Source organism: Juglans microcarpa x Juglans regia, chromosome 4D (genome assembly GCF_004785595.1).
Source record: "Juglans microcarpa x Juglans regia isolate MS1-56 chromosome 4D, Jm3101_v1.0, whole genome shotgun sequence".
NCBI classification, from domain to species: Eukaryota; Viridiplantae; Streptophyta; class Magnoliopsida; order Fagales; family Juglandaceae; genus Juglans; species Juglans microcarpa x Juglans regia.
The window spans coordinates 12,599,282-12,623,326 of NC_054600.1; the positions used below are offsets into that span (position 1 = coordinate 12,599,282).

Below are 24,045 nucleotides of genomic sequence, written 5' to 3' on the forward strand. Positions count from 1 at the left end.
AAAAACGAAATGACGGAAGAAGGAAAGAAAACAATACGAACTATAATCACAGAAACTGAAGTAGCCTACCTAACTTAACTCAGAAAGGAGCCTCAAGTGATTCATCCCAAACTTCTGCACTCCCATTAGAAGCATCTTCAACATCTTCCTCCATCGAAAGTCTAATATATTCTCTATGCGCAAAGCGATCCCATTCTGTCAACGTTGGATTCTCACGTTCCTGCTCAAAACACAACGTTATTGTGTCACCAACAATGGCAAGCAGCAGTGTACCACTTTTTCTTCTTCTAATGTGTCATCAAACAGTATTAAGAAATAGAAGCATTTCAAGTACCTGGCGAATGAGAAATGGATCACGAGTTTCAAAGGCCATAAACTTATTAAGGTTAAAAAGAATATTAAATACACTTCCTGAGAGTTTACATCCTTTCAGGTCACGCAGTGTGATATAGCTCTCATTCTGCAAGCACAAAAACTCGGAGTAAAAACCAGCAAAATAATCTCTAGTTGCTACTGTCTTGGTAACAATATTCAAGAAACATTCGCTACAAATAGCTAAATGAGGTCACGATAAGCATTATTATCAAAGGAACAGTTTCTCCTACTAAATTTGTTTCTAGACTTGGAAAGTAAACTGTGTTTCTACACTTCTTTTTTGGTCCAAAAGGAAAGATATGAAAATGGAAGGGATAATTACAAAAGACCCCAACAAAATATTATTCAGTCTCAAAAACACCTTCACACTATGATTCATAACAACTAATCTCCAAAACAAACACCATTTGTTACAAGTTGCCCTTTGGGCCAGGTCGGGGCATCAAATGGGGGTAAAATGAGGAAATTACTCCCATATACAATATAAACTAACTCAAGAAAAAATCTTGTGAAAAAAAATAAAAGTCTAAGACATCAGTGGCCTGCCTAAAGAGCCATGGTCCTTGCTCCCAAGGTCACCAACCTCTTAGTGGGGAACAATTAAGCTCCCACTTTGAATTGGAGGAAACTTCGCAATAAAATGTGATAACCCGTACTGTCTACTAACTAATATGTGTAGGTAGTGTATGGAATCTCACATTGCTTGGGAGGGAGAAGTTCTTGCTCATGGTTCTAATGGGCTCTAATTGTATCATTGATTAGTCATTTTGGTGTAAAGGCCCATATGAGGCTCGGGCTTTCACTTGAAGAACTACAAATGGTATCATAGTCTATCTCAACCAGAAGTGTGGGACTTGATTCGTGCCACCTACGATGGACTAGCCCGATAAGGACGTAAGGAATGGGGAGAGATTGTGATACCGTCCTGTCTACTAACTGATATGTGTAGGTGGTACATGGGATCTCGCATTGCTTGAGAGAAAGAAGTTCTTACTCTTTATAATGGTTCCAATGGGCTCCAATTATACCATTAACTAGTCCTTTTGGAGTAAAAGGCTAAAAGCCGAACGTGGCTTGGGCTTTCATTTGGGGTGTTACAAAAAATGTTCAATTTAGGGGTGAGATGTTACGAGTTATGGTTTGAAAGTGTGTTTAAGATGAGGGTTGTAGTTTGAGTTCTATTTATTTATTCTTTTTGGAATTTACCCAAAAAAAAAAAAAAATATTTTCTGGACGTCCAACATCACTTCACTTACAAAAAGCTTTAGTTACCAATTAGTGCTCTAGTATATATGATATATCAATTATCATTAGAAGTAACTTTTATTGAAAAATACAATCAGTGAAAACAAAACAGCCAGAAGCGTAAAAGAGAAGGTGAACCTCAGGTCCAATCATGTCAATTATTTGGCACAATATATCCTCAAAGAGCACGGGCTCTTGGGCCATGCATTCCATTCGATGCAACTGCTCCTCATAAAAGAATTGCAATTCGTTCCGTGTAAGAATCCCATTTCCATCCAGATCAATGCATTTGAACCTGAAAAGACAGTAGAGTGTCAAAACTAGAGCACTGCTGATTGCACAAATAGTCTTTATGGATATCAAAGGATCTCAGAATAAAGTCACCCATGGCAGACATGTCTTATATATGAATTAATGACAAGTTCAGAAAGAAACTAATTCAATCTCTAATATGTATTACTTCTAGTTCAGTTTAGACGAACATAAAATATGGAATATGTTCATGACAAGATAAAGACGGGTTTTATAATATTGGGAGGCTGCAGGAAGTTGTGGATCTGCGCTACCTCTTTTTTATTTTTCTGTTCTTCAAAGTTCTAAAATTATTTTAGTTGTTTTAATGGTGTGTCATTTTCATCATTTCACCTCTGAATAGGCTTGTAAGGAATCAGTAAAATCGAATTGACCAGTTTTTCACTGTTTGGTTTGGTTTTCTATGCATCTCAGTTGGTTTTGTTTCGGTATACCTTTTCCATTTTTCAATTTGGTTTTGCGGTTTGAATTTTGCACCCTGAAACCAACCAAACCAACAAAAACATAATTTTTTATCTAATAAATAAAATAAATATTGCATAAATAAAAATTATATTTACTAGTGTAAGCGTATGAATCTTCATACTTGAGACTATAAAAGGTAATCTAGTTATTTGTGAAAGTGTTTTTGTTCAGTCAGTTATTTGTGAAAGTTATGACCCATGTATATTGAGGATTTAAAAAAAGCTATGCGTTTGTGAAATTTCTCGAACTTTTTTAACAAGCTTACAATTCACAGGGGTAAGAATATCAAGTGCATTTATTTTTGTAATGGAGCTACTTATAATTCAAGATGCAATTAAGATGGAGTGTGAAGAAGGGGTTGTGTCGAGAAAAATGGCGACAAGTGTGAAAGATAAATTTGAAAAGTATTGATGGTGGCAGAAGATAATGAAAGGGAGACAGTCCTAACTAAGTCAGAACACAAGAACCTCTGTCTACATTATAAGACAAGCTACCCATTCCATCTATCGTATCCGTCGACTCTATATTAATAAAATATCTTTATGTTTTTATAAGATAGAATATCAATAAAATATCTTCTTATAAAAAAAATCTATCATATCCGTCGAGTCTGTCCGATTTATTCGTATCTATAGAGAATGCAAGAGACTTTGCAAATAGAATTGAATATGCTGTTGTATATTGAGTTGGTTCTTGATCCTTGATACGAGTTGTGAAACCTTGAATTTTGTAAGGAAACCTGGTATACTAATGATGTTGTCAAGGTTATAGTGTTGACTAATAAACTTAAATATGCTTTGACTCGCTTATATAATGTGAATTTGAAGAGAAAGAATAGGGCTGTTTTATGCACAAGAGCGAAATAAAAGTCAATCGAATGAGGAAAAAAGTAAAAATATGATTCAAATAGAGGATAGGAGGAATTGCGGTTGGCTCAATTTAAGAAACATTTAGAGCTGGGAAATTCTTTGGAAAGGAAAAGAAAAGTGGATAAATCTTGGCTAGGAATTGTGAGGAAGACGAGGGGATGTTTGACATATTAGTTTAGTGGAACAAAACTCTGAGATAAGCATGCTTTCAAAAGTTGCACAAAATGATTTTGCAATTCCGGTATCTACAGTGCCTTCTAAATCTGCATTTAGCATGAGATGCTGCATTCTTTATCCTTTCAGTAGTAGCTTATCTATAAAAGAAAATTGCAAATGCAACCACCAAAGCAATTGCAATTGCAACCACCAAAGCAAAGGTCCAGCCGTCCAAAGTATATAAAAGAAAATTACAGAACAACTACATACCAAATACTTCGCCAAAATAAAATAAATTAAAATCGCATGTTGTCAAATACCAAGTAAACCAAGCACGCATGATTTAACCAATGCATAGCCAAAAGCATGTTAAATTAGTAAATAAAATATTAATTAACTTAATATTAATATTCATACATAAGAGTAAGTTTATATCAAGGAAGCATAAATACTAAGATTAAAATTCCATGCTATGATTATTATATTTATGATATGTATAATATATATATATATATATTCTATAGTATATAATAATTCTATACATATATATATAATTATGTATAATTTGGTTTGGTTTGATTTGGTTCACAAAACATGGGAACTGGAGACCGAACCAAATTCCAAGAAAAACCCGTTCAGTGAACTAAAACTAACTGAACTGATCGGTTTGGACAGTTCGTCAGTTCTTTCTTTCACCCCTATGCATCAGATCTGGTTCGAAAATGAAATCAGAGAATTCCAGCATAGAGCGATTAATGTGAGATTCGGAAAACGAATGACACTCAAATCACCACCTATGGACCATGGTATATCCTGCCAACTATGAAGCCCAGCCAACTCTTCCCACAGTAACCTTTCAGAGTCAATATTTGGGCCATATATACCTACAAATGCCCACAATAATCCATCTTATATGTTCTTAAATGACCAAGACACGGCGAACTCTCCCACACACTCATCCAATTTCTCCACCACCCTTTTGTCATACATAACTAAAACATCCTTAGATGTCCATTTTGACGGCAGGGAAGACCAACCAACATGTTGACATCTCCACCAACTCCGAACATCCTCTTGTGATAAATTCCAGCTTTGTCTCTTGCAAACAAACTACATCTACCTTTCATTGACAAAGTAAGTTTCTAATTTGGACCCACTTGACAGTCTTGTAACTCATTCGGCCCCATTACATTCCATGCTATTATTTTTTGTTTCATAAAGAGACCACCTTTGCCCTTCCATTGGATCATCCCTGGCTAGAGCTCCTCTCTCCTACATCATCATTCATTGCCCAAGTAAGCCTCTTTAGTTCTCTTCTCATTTTTTGGCCGAATTGAGAATAGGCTCAGATATTGGATGGGAATATCCTGCCTTGATGGCAATGGATAAAGCCCTTTTTACCCCTACTCCTTAAACGGTAACACTCGTCCCTACCGATCTTCCCTATTTACCCCTACTCCTTTGCTGCATCACTGATGCATGGCCCACTCCCCCATCGCCACCTCCAGCTTCCATCCCTTCTGGCACATGCTTCGTGGATGCACCATCCATCACCGCCTCTGCATACTTCGACTTAACCTGTTTCCCCTTGTTTAACATTGTGCCCGAGGTAGTGGTAAGTAGAGGCAAGGCTTGAGTCTCATGCTTGCCTTTGTTTAAGGCTTGCCAATCAAGATAGTATGCACAGACAGCGTTTGTGTTAGCTCCGCTGCGAAGCTTTTCAACCCTCTTCCCTCCATTCCTTCCAGTATAACTATAAGGCCTTGTTCCCCACCTCACCGTATTCTGTCAAGTCCAGATAACGTCAATATGCATTAGACCACCGTTGTGCAAAATATGCTTTGCTGTCCTCACGATATGTTTTGCAGAAGTCTTATTCTCCACTAATTATGAGCATTTTTCCATCGTATGTGCGAAGCAGCATGCACTATGACAGCATAGCACCATTTCCTTCTTAGCCTTCCTACTCTCGATAAGGTGTATGAACTTTGCACCCTCCAACGATAAATCAAACACCTTTGTTTTTTTATGAACCCCATCTTGTATGGCTAATAATAGCGTAATAATCAACAACCAACTGTTGAACTAATCCCGGCAAAAAGTCACCTAGAAGAAATCACTGGCCCACTATCATCGGGAGAGAATGACGAAAAAGAGGAGAAAGAGAACTAAAGAAAAACAATTATGAGATCTACCATAAACTATGACCTTTTTGCTATGTGCATTCCAAACTTCCAATTTTGATACATTGCATTCTCAAATTACGAAAAAGGTAGTAATGCGCACCTTCAATTAATACCTAGCCATTAAGATGGTGCCATCTGGCCTATTGTTTTAGCTCATCTTAAAGACTGATCTTAACCAAAGGTGCACATGGTAACTTTTAGGTAGTTTGAGGATCCAAGACGTCAAATTCAATAGTTAGATTGGACATTAAAAAAGTGTAGTAGTTTTTTTTTTTTTTTTTTTTTTTTGGGTTTGATTTAATAGAGATACAAAAATACAACTTTAACAAAGTTTGGGTGTGTAAAGTACAATCAACCCAAAAGAAAGGAAAAAAATTTAAATAATTCAACTTCAAACAGCTAGCATGAGTTTTTAAGGCTTTTTAAAACCTTTAACACCAAATTTTAATTTAACTATTTGGAAATCAATATAACATGTGAAACTTTGCACTAACATGTTCGTTCAGAGGCCTTTCTTAATTTTGCAAGAATTTCATCCAAGTTTTCATTTCACCAGCACTTCTAAACATTTCGTATATGATTAAAATCATATATCTCTTTCTCCCATCCCTAATAATTTACTGAACCATCCAAAGGATATATCTCATTTCATAACCCTTCCTCCCTATTGAGTTTATAAACATATCAAAATTATGAGAAGCAACGAAAGTGATATATAACACAAATAAGATGTCCAGTCATACCAATACTCAAGACTAGGTTCAGATGATTTATCCTCCTCTGACAGTATGAAGTACACAAAATCTTCATACCCCATCTTTCCCTCAACCTTACTAGTGAACTTCCTTGCAACCTGAGCAGATATTAAAGAATAGCAAGTGAGTGTTCATATCATCAATATACACACACATAATATCGAGGGATTAAGAGAGAGAGAGAGAGAGAGAGAGAGAGAGAGAGAGAGTAATTGGATAGATAATATAAAAGAGAGAGAAATAGTAATTAGAATCCTTCAATGGAAGAAATTTCTTCCACTGAACAGCAGGTAAACTGATCTAAAGCAACGCCCAACTGACACAAACCTGAGAAAATATTCTATCAACAATCCGGTAGGTAAGCGCATGGTTACCATATCTGATAAGGTTCTCTTTGTCGATCAAAAAATCATGATCCGTATCCAGCTCCCAAAACTTGCAGTATATAACATAAAAATGTTCATAAGAGAAGTACCTGAGAAGTGTGATATAAAGAAAGGGTAAAAGTGTTAAAATTTTGATACTAGATATTTTTCACTAAGCACGGTTCCTAAAACAAATTCTTGATTGTGTTACTTGTAATAAACATCAGCTCCCTATTTAACTACCATTTATCTTTTATTTGAAGGTGACCTTCATTTGCTATACCTCAATACTTTGTTGATGTCCTCTTCTTCGTCTGCATGTTGCATTGCGTCAATTAAGTTACCACGTTTCAGCTCCCGGAGGCTAAGATGACCATTTCCAGCTCTATTTATGTAGTAAAATATTCTGTATATTACAGTTTCAGCTGTCCCAATGCAATAATATTTGAAGTTACCAAGTTGCAACAGATAAGTAACAATTCCATCTTTTGACACGCACAAGGAACATAAGGGCGTACCAAAAGATGAGTGGTTATGGTCCATATCAATTACAAGCTAATTATAAATCAACAGCTAAACCATGAATCAAGGAAAAATATATCAGAAAGTGGTGCACATACTTCTTTTATGAAGCAGAAGTACAACAAATTCAAGAGTAATCACTGGTTCGAATCAGCATTTACAATGTATAATATTGTACACGAAGCTACATTAATTTGTACTACGTATAAGAGAACATATAATAAAGCTAATATCTACATAAAATAGATAGCCATAATTTCTTGGGGAAGTTCTACATAATATAGCCATTTTCAGACCACTCAGGTAAAATTGAGTAATGTCAAGACAGGTAGTGGACCTAAACATTGTTGGATCGGTTGGTTTGGCAGCCATCATAGAAAACTTTGTGAAAGATGGTCCCAATTTGCATAGTGTGGTGCATTTGCTGGAAGAGGAAGGCTCACAGCTTGAAGAATGGCAAGAAGGATGTCAGGAGCTAAAGTATTTCTTCTTCAGATCCTTTTTATCTTTGGATGACAGCAATCATGAATCTCTCCAGTTTTACTTGGTCTTTGTTTATTACTCTCTCCACATAGGTGATTCTGTATGTATATTTCTGGTGTACTTGGTTGCACCTTTTGCTCATTAATAATATTATACTGTAAAAAATTGTCTTCTCAAATTATCATTCTAGGTAGAAATGGCAGTACCTGTCTTGCCCACGACAATCATTAACCTCAAATATGTAGCTATACTGCAGATCAAAGAAAACCTAAGTAGAGTTCTTATGCTCTCTTCTGCAGTAAGCCCAGCTTATAAGAACCCACATCCAAACTAATCAAAGGAGAACCTCCTAATAGTTTACATTAGTTCCTGATCAGCAATATAATTGACTGTGGTCTCCTTTATAATCGCCACAAGTAGTTGTTAGGCACCATAGATCAGGTCCAAACTCAATTGAAAACCAAACAAAGTATAATTTGATCACCATGAAAAGGATAATCAATCCACTTTCAGCTTCTAGGATACAACTAGCTCAGAACTATATTAAAAAAAATTAAAAGAAAAAAAAAAACTAGCTTAGAACGCAATTTCTTTTATGGCACCAGGTGTCCAAGAACAAAGTTCCAACTAATCCCGGGAGTGCACAAGTGATGCAGGGGAATTCGAGTCCGATACGCTCGGCTGACAGGTGCGACATTAATAGCACTAGACTACCTCGAGAAGGGAGATTAGTGCAAAACCGACTGAAAGAGATGAGCATTCCTCGATTGGGCAAGGAACAGCATTCCTCGGTTAGCTTGCGCACATGCCAGTATTTTGGCCATAACTTTGGCTACGGGTGTCAGAATCTCGCATATGACCCCCAATCTGGAAAGCTCTATTAAGCACACACGTTGTAATCACCACGCTACACCTGGTGGTTCCCGTTTCGAGCCCAAAATCAGTTTTTTAGCAAGATACTTATTTTATCCCTATTTTATTATTTGGTCATAATTGTAATTTTGCCTCTTTTCCTTAGCTATATAAGCCCAGCTTGTGGGCTTCAGAAAGAAAATTCGATGTTTTATGAAGAAACCCTAATCTCAAAGTTTTCTTTCTATTTGCGTTTTTCTCAATCTCAATCTCTAGCTTCTATTGTTTAGCTAGCCGCCAAAATAGTTCTTATTCTGCATCCGGCGTCAATGGGCATCAAAGCTTTAGCATTTTCTTAGGATGATTTATCATCAATTTTCATGGATGGTGGTACAGGTCTTGGTCGACGTGGGCAGGTTTCGATTGAGGAAGTCCCTCACAACGATCATAGCGTACAAGATGCGATGATTGCAGATTTGCAAAGGCAAATAGCAGAATTATCCCAGCGTCTAGAGGCACAAAACCTGGAGGGTTAAACGTATTTTGCCAGTGATTAAGAAGCTGTAGTGGTTGACTCCTTTATTTTGTTAAACAATAATCTCCAATGGAATGTACATTTCATTAGAGATGTGCATGACTGAGAAGGGAACAGTGTTTCTGATTTTTTTGGAAGATTATACCACATGAAGATTGTGCAAGGAAGGGAAGACAGTTTGCAGTTGATACATGCTGGAAATTCCAGAGTTTCAGTTAGCTCCTTTTATAAGGCGTTAACTTGTCATTGTGCCAACAAATTCCCTTGGAAGAGCATCTGGAGATCTAAGGTGCCTAGTAAGGTTGCATTTTTTTCTTGGTTAGCGTCTCTTGGAAAAATCTTGACCACAGATAATTTGAGAAAGCGTGGTTTTTTTGTTGCGGATTGGTGCTTCTTGTGTAAAAAAGATGGTGAATCTATTGACCATTTATTTCTACATTTTGAGGTGGCTAAGATTTTGTGGGATGAGATTTTTGGTAGGACGGGTATTGCTTGGGTGATGCCCAAGCAAGTGGTAGATCTTTTAGCATGTTGGAAAGTATTTAAGGGTAGCCATCATATTGTAGTGATATGGAAGATGATTCCTTCATGTTTAAGATAGGTTTGGCAAGTGGGATGAGACACAAAATTCTCATCTCATCTCATCATTACAACTTTTTCAAATTTTCACACAAAATATAATAAACAATTCAACTTTTTCAAATCTCAATTCAACTTTTTCAAATTCCAAAACAATAATAATAATAATAAATAATATTTTAAACTTTCATCTAAAACCAAAAATTCTCATCTCACTATCCAAACATATCCTTAATGTGGTGCTTATGGTTGGAAATGAATGAGCGATGCTTTGAAGATAGAGAACGCTCAAGGGGAGAACTTAGAGAGTTTTTCTTTAGTACTTTGTGTACTTGGGCTAAGTTTCTTGTATTGAATGGAGATAACCTTCATGATTTGCTCTTAGCCTACTCTAGTTCTTAACTTGTATTTAGGTGTTTTCACTTATATACTTCCTGTGTATTTGGGCTATGCCTATTTACTTGTCAATAAAATCTCTTATTACTTACAAAAAAAAAGTTCAATTTAGTTTTTGTTTGAGTAGGAGAGAAAGAAGGGTGTTGATGCAGATAGCAATCTTCATTTATGTGCCACGTTCAAGTTCCAATAGGAATATAAATTATCCTTGGAGAGGAAATATGCTGAACCAAATCCATCCAATGAGTAAAATAGGCATAGGGTTTGAAGATTCACTAGATTGAGTTCCTTCAATCCAAAAGAAATCAAAGGAACCAAAATAATAGCATGCACCCAATGGCCAACACATCGTAAAGAGGGATGAAACCTTTCTTTAAAAAATGAAAAAAAGAAGAAGAAAAGAAATGTCTGCTAGCCACAAAACATGTAGAGCAAATTAACAGGTTGAGAACAAACCATATCTTTCTTGAAACTCTGGTGTGCTCTGCAAGAACTCCAACCCTGGATGAGCCGCCAAAAGTTCTCGAAGCACGGGTTTGAAGTCATCCTGTTGCAAGTAGGACATTCTCAACATAATAGAGAAATAGAGATTGACATAGCAAGTAACTTTGACAATCAATTAATACCACACATTGAATTCAATGAATGTGACCTGGGCTGCAAAGATATCTCACATTTTGAGCTAAATAATAAGGAGAAGAACTAGAGATATAAAACAAAACAAAATACCTGGGTAAGAAATTTGACATCCGGTTGCTTCAAAATAGTATATATTTGGGTTGCTATATCCATTGTCAGCATGTTTCCATTTACCCAATAATTGAGAAATGCATCCCTACAAAACATGTTAAAAAATTAAGCAAACATTTTTTTTTATAAGTAAACGATTGTATTAATAATAATAGGCATATCCAAGTACATAAGATGGTATACAAGAGATAGCACCTATCTAGGAAGAAACAGAGGCTACAACAAAGTCATGAACATCACGGCCATTAAAATCTACAGCTAAGGCCCATAGAAATAGAGTTCTAATAAAAAGAGATCTAAGTTCCTCTATTATGCGCTCCTTGTCTTCGAATGTCCGATCATTTCGCTCCTGCCACAAACACCACAGAATATAGATAGGAACCATCTTCCACACAGCTTTGATTTGTGGGACCTCCCAGCACTGTCACTGAGGCGGGCATAACCCAAGCTAAGTCTAATATGTGAAAAACTTCATCCCATAGCGCTCTAGCAAGCTCACAATGCAGTAAGAGATGATCGACGGTTGGCCAACTCCCATTTGTTGATGTCCTGTTCGGAGTTTGAAAAACAGGAGAAATTTGAAGTCAACCCAAGTCAGTGGATAGCAGGGCACTTAGAGATATGCATAGGGATCTCAAAAGAAGATTGCACCAAACTGTGGGGTCTGAGGCAGCAAAAATTTTGGACGAGAAAGGAAGACATTCATAGGCTTTATGTAGTACTCTGCAATTTGTAAAAAGCTTGTTGGAGCAGGTTAGAGATGAATGTGAAGGGATTTTGATATGTCTAAGGCAGCAAAAAGTTTTTGTGGGGTGAGTTGGCAAAACTACATTCCGTGGTGCATTGGGTGACTTTAATGTCACTCAATTTCCAAGTGAAAGATCAAGGGTTTCTAGCCTCAACTCTACCATGATGGATTTCTCCAATTTCATCTCTAAGCTGGACTTACCGGTCATCCCTCTTGTTGGTGGTGCTTATACTTGGTCCAACACTCGCGAGCATCCTTCTTGGTTGAGAATAGATAGATTCTTGGTATCCCTAGATTGGGAAGCACACCATCCAGATCTTATCCAAAAGTAACTTCCCCAATTGTGCTCTGACCACTTCCCTATTATCCGTGATTGTGGGGGGATTCCTGGAAGCCATAGGTACTTCAAGTTCAAAAATATGTGGTTGAAATCTAAAGGGTTTGTCGATAGAGTTCAACAATGGTGGTCCTCACATTCTTTGGCACCCCTTGTTACATCTTGGCATGCAAGCTTAAGGCATTAAAGAAAGACTTGAAAGCTTGGAATGAGTAGATGCCATGGAACTCCTACCGAGCAAAACAAATGCGGAACTCCAAAAGAACTCTTTATTGGAGGAACTTCAGGGTTTGGAAGGTATGGAGGAGGTTAGGATTCTCTCGGATGTTGAGAGAGTCCGGATGTTGAGGTGACTATGGACATAGAAAGGATGATACTAATGGAAGAAATCTCATGGAGACAAAAGTAGAGGGCTTTATGGCTGAAAGAGGAAGACAAGTGTACCAAGTTCTTTCATCATGTAGCTCTCACAAGAGGAACAACTTCATTGAAACAATGGTGGTGGATAGTAAAGGTTCTTCAAATCTTCCACAGCACACAGACCATATCGTTCAGTATTATGAGCACTTACTCTCTGAATAATTTTTTTTTTTTTTTTTTTTTTTATAAGTAAAAATATTATATATATATATCAAAATGAGTAACCAAGTACACTGAATGTATACAAGAGAACACCTTGCCCATAATAGAAAGCCCCTAATAACCCAAAAAGCCCGTGAAAAACAACCCAAAATACACCAAGCCTGACCCCAACCCCTTGCTTTCCGTAGAACTAAAACTCTACCCAAAAACCCTGCCCCAACCCCTTGTTTTCCCGTCTCCACAATGCCCTCCCTTTAGACTTCCCTCTAGATGAGCTACCACCCTTAGTGTCGTAATTGATTCCCGAAACAAGACGTTGCAACTCCTTGCTTTTCTTGAAACTTGATTTGGTTTCAAGCGCGTGGCTTGCCTCGATCGCCATAAATAGTTCTTTAAATTGGTCTTCACATCCTTCATGTGAAATTCACACGAACTGCTGAATCTCGTTAACTTTAGGCAGAATCCAATCCACGATTGGAGGAAGAGAGACCAGGGGAGCCACAATATCCCCAGACACAGTATCCAACTGCACCAACGCCAAATCCATATTCAAATCCCGTACCTCCTCAGCAACTCCATTGGTTCTCTCCAATGGTATGACATCAAGTCCCTTTACCTCTGGTGACCCTTCATGTGCAACTTCAGCGGGTCCCTTCACTCTCTGAATAATTCTCTTAGAGACCAAACTTTGACAGACTTCCTTTCAATTCTCTTGAATCACAGGGCATGGGATGGCTAGAGGGGCCTTTCGAGGAGGAAAAGATATGGAAAATGGTCAGGAACATTGCTGGTGACAAAACCCCATATCTTGATGGGTTCACTATGACATTCTTTCAAACTTGGCTGCAAAGTGATCAAAACCAGTCATTGCTCTAGTGCCAAAAAAATAGGGGCTAGTAGAGGTAAAAGATTATCGCCCCATTAGCCTAGTGAGTGGGATGGAGAAGATCATATCAAAGCGCCAAAATGCCTTTGTAAAAGGTAGACAGATTCTTGATTCGGTGCCCCTTGCTAATGAATGTTTGGATAGCATGATCAAGTCAGGAATACCGGGTTTACTTTGCAAACTGGATATGTCAAAGGCTTATGATCAAGTTAATTGGAAGGGAACATGATTATTTGATTAATTTGCTTTAAAACTTTTCAAAAAAAAATTAATTGGAACTTCTTGCTTCACATGCTTGAGCGAAGTGGTCTTGGGGAGAAATGGCATGCTTGGATTAAACACTACATATCCTTGGCCCGCTTTTCTGTTTTGGTGAATCGCCAATGGGTTTTTTTAATAGCTCTAGAGGCTTGAGATAAGTGATCCATTATCCCCATTACTCTTTGTTTTTGTAATAGAAGCTTTCAGTAAAATGATTTCAGGTATTGTGGATGGCAGATTCCTTTTTGGATTCTCAGTGGGAGCAGTAAATATGGGTTAGTTAGATATCTCTCACTTCCTTTTTGCATATGACACTCATCTTTGCGCGGCCAACCAAGATGATATTCGAGCTTTGAGAGCTCTATCTTTGTTTCAAAGTTGCTTCTAGATTGAGTGTAAAACTTGCCAAGTCATAATTGGGAATATCTCTGAGGTGGAGATTTTGGCCAACCACCTGGGGTTCAAGGTATCTCTTTTCCTATGAAATATCTCAGCATCTCCCCTTGGCTGCCTCTTTCAAGTCTCTGTCTATCTGGGATGGGGTGATTGAAAAAATTGAGAGAAGGTTGGCTGGTAGGAAAAGTATGGATCTATCCAAAGGTGGAAAGGGTTACCTTGATCAAAAGTACTATTTCCAACTTACCTACCTACTTCTTATCTTTGCTTCTACCACCCACCATGGTGGCCCTCTAATTAGAGAAGGCGTAGCGGGATTTTCCATGGGGAGGTATGGACAAGGAGTTAACATCCCACCTTGTGGACTTGTCCCAGTATGCACCCCAATTTCAAGTGGCAGTTTGGAGTTCAGAACTTGCTGGTTTCAACAAAGCTCTACTGGGTAAGATGTTGTGTAGATACCAACTAGATAGAGGGCGTTATGGAGAGTTGTTATCGACTCAAAGTTTGGTGTGGACCATATGGGGTGGGGCTTTGGAAGCATATAAGAAGAATGGGATGCTTTCTCCAAGCACACTTGTTTCGAGGTGGGTAACAAGTCTACAATTAAATTCTGACATGATCTTTGGTGTGGCAAAAGGTCCCTCGAGGAAGCCTTCCCCACTATTTATGGCATTTTGAGGGTCCAGACAACTTCAGTTGTGGATCCTCTTGACCTATCCCGTAGATCTCCCCAATGGAACGCCACTTTCTTTAGAGCTACACGAGACTGAGAGTGGACACTTTCTCTGAGTTCTAAAATCTTGTATACTCTTCTAGAGTGAGGGAGGATGAAGAAGACAAGTTGGTGTGGCGACCCATGAGGGAAGGGGGATTTACCGTTCGTTCATTGTACAAGTCTCTCACCACATACAATGCAAACCCATTCCCTTGGAAGCACATTTGGAAGACAAAGGCTCCCCTAAAAACAGCCTTTTTTTTATATGGACAGCCTCACTGGGATAAATTCCCACTATAGATAATCTAAGAAAACGCCGGTTTAATATTATGGATTGATATTGTATGTGCAAAAAGAGTGGAGAGACTGTCGATCACCCACTACGTCATTGTGAGGTGGCCATGTCACACTGGAATGATTTCTTTGCTAGAGTGGGATTAGCTTGGATAATGCCAAGAAGGGTTGTTGACTTCCTAGCAAGTAGGAATGGACTAAATGGTAATGCTCAAATCGCAGCAATATGGAAAAAAGAAATTCTATATGGAAGCCTTACATCACACGCCTCCCCCTAATCAATATGTGATTTGTCATTTTTACCCTTCTATATTAATGCTTAAATATGTGGGTATTTAGATAGAATGGAAAAAATGACAAATCACATGCTGGTTAGGTGGAGGTCTGGTGTAAGGCTTAGCATTTCTCTACAGAAAATGGTCCCAATTTGTCTATGGTGTCTTTGGTGCAAGCAAAATTGAGGATCATCAACAGTTAGTGGACGAGCTTAGACTTCTATTTTTTAATACTTTATTCCATTGGTCAATTGTAATTAATTTCAGTCACTTGAATGGCCATGATTTCCATGTATCATTGGACACTCATGAGGTGGCACCCTTGTATATGTCTCACGCACTTGGGATATGCCTATTATTATCCTCAATAAAGTCCTTGTTTTACTGCTCCAAAAAAAAATAACATCAGAAATTTTCACAAAACTTATGAGCTTATGAATTTTGTTACAACTGCAAGTACTTGAGTTTACCAATAAAATTTTCATCTTGCTTTTGATGTTTATGGAATTCTCTTATAACATGGCTCATGGAATAGTAACAATAGTAGCATCTCTAATCCTAGAGGAAGGGGCCGTTACAAGTAAAATAAACTGAAAGTGAACTTGTCACATGTTGAATACTACTTGTGGCAAAGAATTGGCATGCTAACTTGCTAAACAACCAAGAGTATTTCCACTTCAGCGATAGAGGGTTGAACACTGGTCTTTGGAGCACAACACATGCTTTGATGATTGCCTAACTATAAAATGCACTAAATTCACTTAAGCACTCCAGTCGACTAAATTTGGTGTCAGCACCTAGAAGTATGGCTACCTAATCCATGTTTATTGGACCAGATTGTACCCAAATTTGATCTTTATTTTTCTGTGTCAAGAATTCAAACAAGATTTTGTATCAATTTGATAAGATACAAACAAAATATTCTCAAAATTCTCCATTATATGACATGCTGCTTTTTCCATTCCTTCCTTTCAGGATCAGTCGCGGTCATACTACTGAGGAATTTGCAAGAGCTATGATATTCTTCCTTTATCCTGGTCAAAATGTGAATAATCACAGAAGTGTCTGCATAAATTTGCAGGAAGTCAATTTGGCATAATCTAAAACTTATGAAGGCATCTAGAAACCCCTGACATGTAAGCTCGCTAGGAATGGCAGTGGTAAGCCTTTCATAAACGTGATGTACTCTAATTAAAAGTACCCGTACCCAACAGGAACAATGGAGCGGAAATATGCCCAAAACCAGTCATTCCTTGGGGAAGGGGCAAGGAGTTTAACTATTGTCCAGTTCAGTGGGGGAAGGAGCACGTCCTTAAAGTATGGGTAGGGTAGAACTTCTAGTATAGCAGAGAGAACATTCAGATATTTGAGTTTCCTCGTAAAATATGAAAAAGCAAATCCTGTTGAATTTGGAAAAGGCAGCAAAATTAAGAATACACAATATGTGGTGAATAGTTAGATTAGACAATAACCACTTCTTTCTCCAACAAAGAAAAGTGCATACCTCGTCACAAAACCAGAGCTATTACTATCAATCTTTCTGAAAATGGATGCGGAGAAGAATGATGGTAGCTTGCAGACATCCTTAGTAACTGATTTAAATTCTGACATACGAAACAGAGAATTAGTATATAGTTCTAGAAGTGTTACTTACATTGATGATTGAGTATATCTCACCATGCATCTGCAGTCCATCCAAGTGGCCAGAGAAAAATTGATTCGCTCTAAATAAACATTGCTCTTTTAGCTCATTTGGAGGTGGACGCCCATTTTGAAAGTAAAACTGCAGGCATTTCAAGTATCCATGTTAAATTTTTACAACATGAAACATCACCAACGCATGGCCCTTCGGACCCATCTAAGGAGTAAATCCCCAATACACAATCACACCCATCAAAACCATGTATCAAGTAATCCATGGGAACTTCTAGTGCGGAATTGAACCCAAGATGTCTGAGTCTACAACTCATCCCAAATCAACATTTGACCAAGTTAAAAATTATCACCATCAAACACCATAAAAACCACTCTAGCAAGCTGAGCACAAAGGGAAATAGCCATCTAGAGAATCAGAATAGCAACTAGTGCAATCAAATTTTATTTTGAAAAATGATTATTGAAGTTTTGTCAAACCTGAGGTATCAATTCTTTAACTGGCTCACTAACCACTTTCAGGGGTGAAGCTAAATTTGAGGGACCTGCCCTCTGCTTCATTATCCGAGGAGAACCAGATATACTTCTTGGTGACAACGGAGGGGCACTTCCTGCAGGAAACATTGAAGGCAAAATATTGCTTGTGGAAGCATGTGGACTGGAAGAGTTTCCAGGGACATTCAAGGGACCACCTGCCTTTGCTTCGTTGACCAATGATGTTACCTGAAGCATGAGAAACAAAACAAATTTAAAAACACTCCTTACATTGGCATCAAGAGGAAAGTCAAAAAAGCTAATTCGGCAAGCAAGAAACGATATATCAAAGAATAGACCTTACTTACCATTATACAATGAGATGGTTACTAGTTTTATGAAAATGTCTTTTGATAGGTAAAAAGAAACTTATTAAACCACGTAAATGGGCATAGCCCAAGTACATAGGGAGTATACAACAGAAGACATCTAATTACAAGCTAAGAGCTAGAAAAAGCAACTAAGAAATCATGAAAGCAGGACACATCCCAATAGTCGAAGCCCAAAGAAATAACGTAGGGAAGAAAAGATCTCCAAGCCCTCCCAATGAGCATTCTCTATCTTTAAAACAAAGATCGTTCCTTTGAAGCCAAATGCACCACATAAGACGTAGGGGAACCATCTTCCAAATGGCAGCAATTTGACGATTACCCCGAATTCCTCTCCAACAAGCAAAAAGATCCGCTACCCTTCTAGGCATCACCCAAGCCATACCAATCCTACAATCTTGTCTCATAGAACCTTTGCCACTTCGCAATGTAGAAGTAGGTGATCCACAGATTCTCCATTCCCTTTGCATATGAAGCAGCAATCCATGATAACGAGACCACGCTTTCTCAAATTATCAATTGTCAGAATTTTCCTAGAAAAGCCAACCAACCAAAAACAGCAACCTTGGGAGGCACTTTACTCCTCCAAATGCACTTCCAAGGAAAATCATTAGGGGATTGATATGGCATAGCCTTATACAATGATCTAACTCAAAAGTTCTTGCTCCCTAGATGACTCCACAGCAACCTATCCTTTTCCCATGCTCCACATTCAAGGCATACAACATGCTGAAAAAATCTGGGATGTCACCCACCTCCCAAACCTGTACGGATCTAATAAACCTCACATTCCACTGAAAAGAGCCATTGGACTTGTCCATATAATTTGCCATAGAAGCTCCCTGATCAAATGCAATCCTGAAAAGAGATGGGAAAGCATTCTTTAGGCAATGTCCCCACACCAAATATCATGCCAAAACCGAGATCCCCCACCCACCAAAAACCTAAAATTGCTAATAAGATCCCCCCATACATTATGAATATATTTTCACACTCCCACACCATACACGCCTCTTACTTCATTTGAACACCACCCTCCACAAATGCTCTCATATCTAGCATCAACTACATTCCCCCAAAGGGAGCCCCCCCCCCTTCCAGATACATCCATAACCATTTCCCTAGGAGTGCCTTATTAAAAATTCTCAGCTTTCGAACACCTCCTCTTGAGAATGGGAAACAAACCACCTCACAAGAAAGCATGAAAGATATTTATAATTCCATTAGCCACCCCTATAGACAAAGGAAATAAAGATAGAAAATACATAGAAAGGTTAGATAAAATGCTCTTAAGTAAGGTGATTCTTCCCCCTTTAGAAAAACAAATCATTTTCCATCCATCCAATCTCCTCTCTGTCTTTTTAATAACACCATCCCATATCGCCTTTGACTTATGAGAGGCCCCCAAGGGGGGAGACCAAGATATTTCATGGGCAAAGTCGACACCATACAACCCAATATATTGGCCTAGTCCCCTATAGTATGCACAGAACCTACAAGTACGATTTCAAACTTCATCAAATTCTCCTTTAGACCTGAAACAGATTCAAAACAATCCAGAAGGCCCACAACGAACAAATTTGTTCATGATCTGGCTCACAAGAAATCAATGTGTCATCAGCAAAGAGGAGATGCGATACATTTACATTGCCAATAGAAGATACACCCACCAAAAAACCAAAAAGAAAACCCCCATCCACCACCGCCTCCAACATTATACTCAACACATCCATTATTAAAATAAAAATGAAAGGAGATAAAAGACCCCCTTGTCTCAAGCCATGGGAGCTATTAAAAAGTTCTAATGAAATTATTGATCAAAAAGCACGCTAATGTAAAAACCTAAGTGAAACAAACTTAATTGCATTCTATTAACCATTAGTTAGAGATAAGTAGATAATCAAAATCCCAATCAGGTCCAAAGAAATAGCTTGGCATGAAAAGCTCCTTTCTTTAAACAATATGTAGATACACAACTCACTTTGCCCTCCCCACACCTTAATTATGAAGGAGGAGATGCCATTATATTTGGCAATTATAACAATCTCTTTTCTCCAATTTGAACCACATCAATATTCCAAACTTTGCAATAATTAATTTTCCCAAATCCAGCTTGTATTTATATAGAAAACCATGAATCCAATTATCTTGGAAGTTAGAAGAAATTAACAAAACCACCACCACAATTACATCCATTGAAAATAACACTAGGCAACACGTATCATGCTACCAAGTCCTGCCATAAGAACCTCCATGGAACCAGAACCACATCAGCATCACCATCAATTTGCCAGCAACTATTAATCGATCACCTCCTGCATCAAACACTCAGCAACCACAGACTACCACCACCAACAAACTACCACCAACAGAAATTAGAGATATTTGCCACTTTGCCACCAACCCCTACAACTACTATATATGAGCCTTGAATATTTTTTCTGTGACAACAGATCTTTTTGAAGAGCAAAATCTTCCAACTGTCTGGATAGTAAAATCAAAGTCAATTGTTGTTTCCCCATAGTAAATAAAGATTAAATTGAATTATTATGTGAGAAAAAAACTGCATGTCGAATAATTTACTGGTTGAAGTTGACTTCTAAGACAGCCAAAGACAACATCAACAAATCTCCACTCTCATGCAAACTCTCAAGGCAGCCATTTATGTTAGTAATAACCAACACGATCTCAATCTAATTACAAATTCTGATGTATCTTTGTTCAGGGACCTAAAAACAGATAGGGAAATTCGGGAAATTAAGGCTAAAAGGCCCATTATCAAAACCAGAAGCCCTTCTTAGTTACACCTTTTTTTTATAGGGAACAGGTGTCCGGGACTTTGTCCTGACTAATCCCGGGGGTGCAGTTACCCTCAGCTTTTTTCCTAGTTACACTTGTACACCACAATACCAGGAAGCCAGCTCCCATGAACCTAAATATTAGATAACAGTCAAATTTCCTAGTCAAGCTTCAAGCGATAAAATTTCCATTCCCAGATAGTATTCTCATTTAGATACCTCTATCATTTGTTCCAGAAGTTAAAAACACATCACCATGCGCAAAAACAAATACCTACATTCCTTTTTTTCATAAGTATACCTACATTCCTCGACATTGTATGTTCCTACTCGCATTCTTTTTTCTTCCAATAAACAAAGCATACAAACGACCGCATTCGTAAAGCAATGAAAAGTAAGTTTCAGAGTCGTAGACCTACCTATTTCAGCTACGAATGCAAGGGAAACATTAAATTATCAAAGCATTACTCTCACGTACCTGCCGATTAGAGTCGGGGAGCGAGAGCCACTGCTCAAAGAGCTTCTCAACGAAGGCCGGGTTCGATTTGAGGGTCAGAGGAGACACCTCCGGGAGCTGCAAAATTTCGGCGTCAAACAACGCCGCATCTGTCCCGATCTCCATATTCATTAGAATCGATCCCTCTACTTCTCTCTCATTCACAATTATCAAATCAGAAGAACCCTACAAACAATCGAAGCTCGAAGAAGTTGAGTTTCGAGATTCAATGCAGTTTGGATTATTTTTGAAGGGGTGAGGAAGCGGGAGAAACCCTAGATCCCGGAGAAATTGAAGGATCGGAGATTAGAGAGGGGGAGAAAACCAAGAAAGCGACGGAAAGTTTTTGTCAGAGATGGCTGCGATTGGGGAGAGAGCGAGCTTTGTGAAATGGCAACCGAAACCGTGTGAAATTGTTGAAGAACTTACACGTGCCCTGTGCACTTGTTTTGTTTCCTTTCTTTTTCTTGCATTTTTGGGTCCGACTCTGCCTCTTATTTTTATTTTTATTTTCTTTATCTCGTTCGAACACGTTGAATGTTTCATAATTATACAAGAATATTTCATAATTTTAAAATATTCTATTAGATTCTAAAAGATAATAAGAAAAAAATTGAATAAAAATACTATATAGTTAAAAAAAAATTTGTCTGAATATAATTTTTTAATATTTTTTTATTTTAAAATTTAAAAAAGTTGTATTGTTCTTATATTTTATTTGAAAGTTCGGAAAAATTATGTTGAATTTTGTTTTTGAACAATAATTAAATAATAATTAAATAAAAAAATTAAATATTTAAAATTGAAGTATTTTATATTTTAGTAATATTATAATAAGTATAAAGAATAATTGAGAATATATCATTATCTAAACAAAGCTTTAATTTGCTCAACCAATTTCTTTAGGAAAGAGGAAATGCTCACGTGGGAAGTAGTGTGAATAAGCCATTTGCACGTTAGACTACTACTGTTGACAGATATTAAATGCAACGAGAAGTATTACAGTTATAAAAAAAATTTTATAAAAGTAAATTTATAAAATAGTATGTTTTATATGATACATTAGATCTATTTTATAATAAAAATAGATTTACAATCTAACGCATACATCAAATCGTGTCAATTTATAAATTTATTTTTGTGAAATCTTTTTATGATTAAAACAATTCTCAAACACAGCATTATGGCCCATTTTAAAGTCAAAGTGTCTATTTTCTATAATTTCACCTCGTCTCAATCTCACTCATTTCAAACTGTGCTGCAATTGAAAAATAAAAATAAAAACGAAATCAGGTGAATAGATTTTAGACCATACAAAAAAATTATGTAAGATCAAAATTTTAAAAAAAATTTTAAAGACACTAATAAATCTTATTTAAAATACTAAGAGTTCGTTTGGATAGTAAGATGAGATGAGATGGTTTTAGATGAGTTGAATAAAATATTGTTAGAATATTCTTTTTTAATATTATTATTGTTTTAAAATTTGAAAAGGTTGAATTGTCTATTATATTTTGTGTGAAAATTTAAAAAAGTTGCAATGATGAGATGAGATCGTTTTTCTATCCAAAGAAACTCTTAAAGTTTATCAACAAAATGTGCCAAGTGGCAACTCTTGGACACATGGCAACTCATGAGCTACATTGAGCATCAAATGGAGCCAAGAAAAAACAAGTTGGTGTCTAGTATTTGTTGGTATTGAACCCATCTCAAATTAACAAATTGAAGTGAATAGAGTTGTGCATCCGAATATGGATCTGAATATCTGAGAATATACGGATATGTACCTGAATTTTTAAAACTGGGTGGATACCCATCCAGATAAAACTAATTACAACTTGAACAGGAATTGAATACCCGAATTGTAACCGATATCCAGTTTCAACTCTATTTTTTTTTAACTTTATTTTTTTTAACTCTAGTTTTTGTACTTTTGCATGCACAAAAACCACGTTGTTTTGAAACAAAAATTTTGTTTAAAAAAAACACTCGGTTATGGATAACCGGTTAAATAACCGGATTCAAGCTAGTAGAATTATCATATTCTACCCACCCGGGTCCAATCGGGGCGGGTAACCACCCAGATTCACCAGGATTTCCAGGTTCCAGATTGGACTATAAAAAAATCTGATCCGGATGTACACCCTTACAAGTGAAGATCCCACAAGTTTGAATTTTCTTTCTAAGCCTTGGTCTTACTTGTTGCCCTCTTCTTCCCCTTTTTCACATTTCATTTCTTCCCCTTCCTCCATTGAATGTCTGGGTCAAAACATTCTCTTCGTCATCTCTTTGGAGTTCTCACAAAAACATACTTAAAACCTTACCATCTAGCACATACCTCCAACATATAGATTATCCCATAACTTAAGAACCACAAACAAGAATTATTTCTCGAGCTTAGAGGAGTTAATTTAGTAAGTTTTCTATGCCTCTAAATTTATGTAAATTTTTCACTTATAGGGTTAATTTTGATTATAGATGAATATATGTGTGTTTGGATACTGAAAATTTTGGAGAAAATATGCTAGGGTTTCAGTTTGCTATGTAAAATTAGGGTTAATATATTGTGTGTAATTAGTGTATAAATGATGATGATGATGATGAGATGATATTTGAGATGTTTGGAGTTAAATTAACGAAGAATTGAAGTGAACTTTTTTAAAAGAGAGAGTTAGGGTTTTGGCTAGGGTCCATTGTCCTGTTGGGATGTTGAGATGGTCTCAACCCATCTCATCTCATCTCAACATTCAAACATCACTCAAACAAAACTATTTTTTAATTTTAAAATTTTCAAATTTTTAATCTAACCATTACCTATTATTATTACAATTTTTTCAAATATCCAAACAAAACAGAAAAAATAATTTAACTTTTTCAAATTTATTTTGTGTAA

The 24,045-nt window shown here is 37.1% G+C and overlaps 1 protein-coding gene across 2 annotated transcripts in view; it reads right to left on the minus strand.

The window, feature by feature from the left end:
* Nucleotides 1-21,597, minus strand: part of LOC121259831 (serine/threonine protein phosphatase 2A regulatory subunit B''beta-like) — a 30,018-nt gene extending 8,421 nt beyond the window's left edge. The window contains exons 1-12 of one of the 2 annotated variants that reach the window (XM_041161611.1): nucleotides 21,135-21,597; nucleotides 17,509-17,718; nucleotides 17,020-17,125; nucleotides 16,847-16,946; nucleotides 10,825-10,930; nucleotides 10,552-10,642; nucleotides 7,012-7,153; nucleotides 6,691-6,838; nucleotides 6,352-6,461; nucleotides 1,759-1,915; nucleotides 335-460; nucleotides 70-220 (exon numbers count right to left, since the gene is read on the minus strand). In XM_041161611.1, the coding sequence (XP_041017545.1) occupies nucleotides 80-220; nucleotides 335-460; nucleotides 1,759-1,915; nucleotides 6,352-6,461; nucleotides 6,691-6,838; nucleotides 7,012-7,153; nucleotides 10,552-10,642; nucleotides 10,825-10,930; nucleotides 16,847-16,946; nucleotides 17,020-17,125; nucleotides 17,509-17,718; nucleotides 21,135-21,284 (1,587 nt within the window). In that variant the 5' untranslated portion in view covers nucleotides 21,285-21,597 and the 3' untranslated portion in view covers nucleotides 70-79. Of the gene's footprint in view, nucleotides 1-69; nucleotides 221-334; nucleotides 461-1,758; nucleotides 1,916-6,351; nucleotides 6,462-6,690; nucleotides 6,839-7,011; nucleotides 7,154-10,551; nucleotides 10,643-10,824; nucleotides 10,931-16,846; nucleotides 16,947-17,019; nucleotides 17,126-17,475; nucleotides 17,719-21,134 lie in introns of both variants that reach the window. The other variant, XM_041161610.1, reaches the window with a different exon arrangement.
* Nucleotides 21,598-24,045: the final 2,448 nt, after the last annotated feature.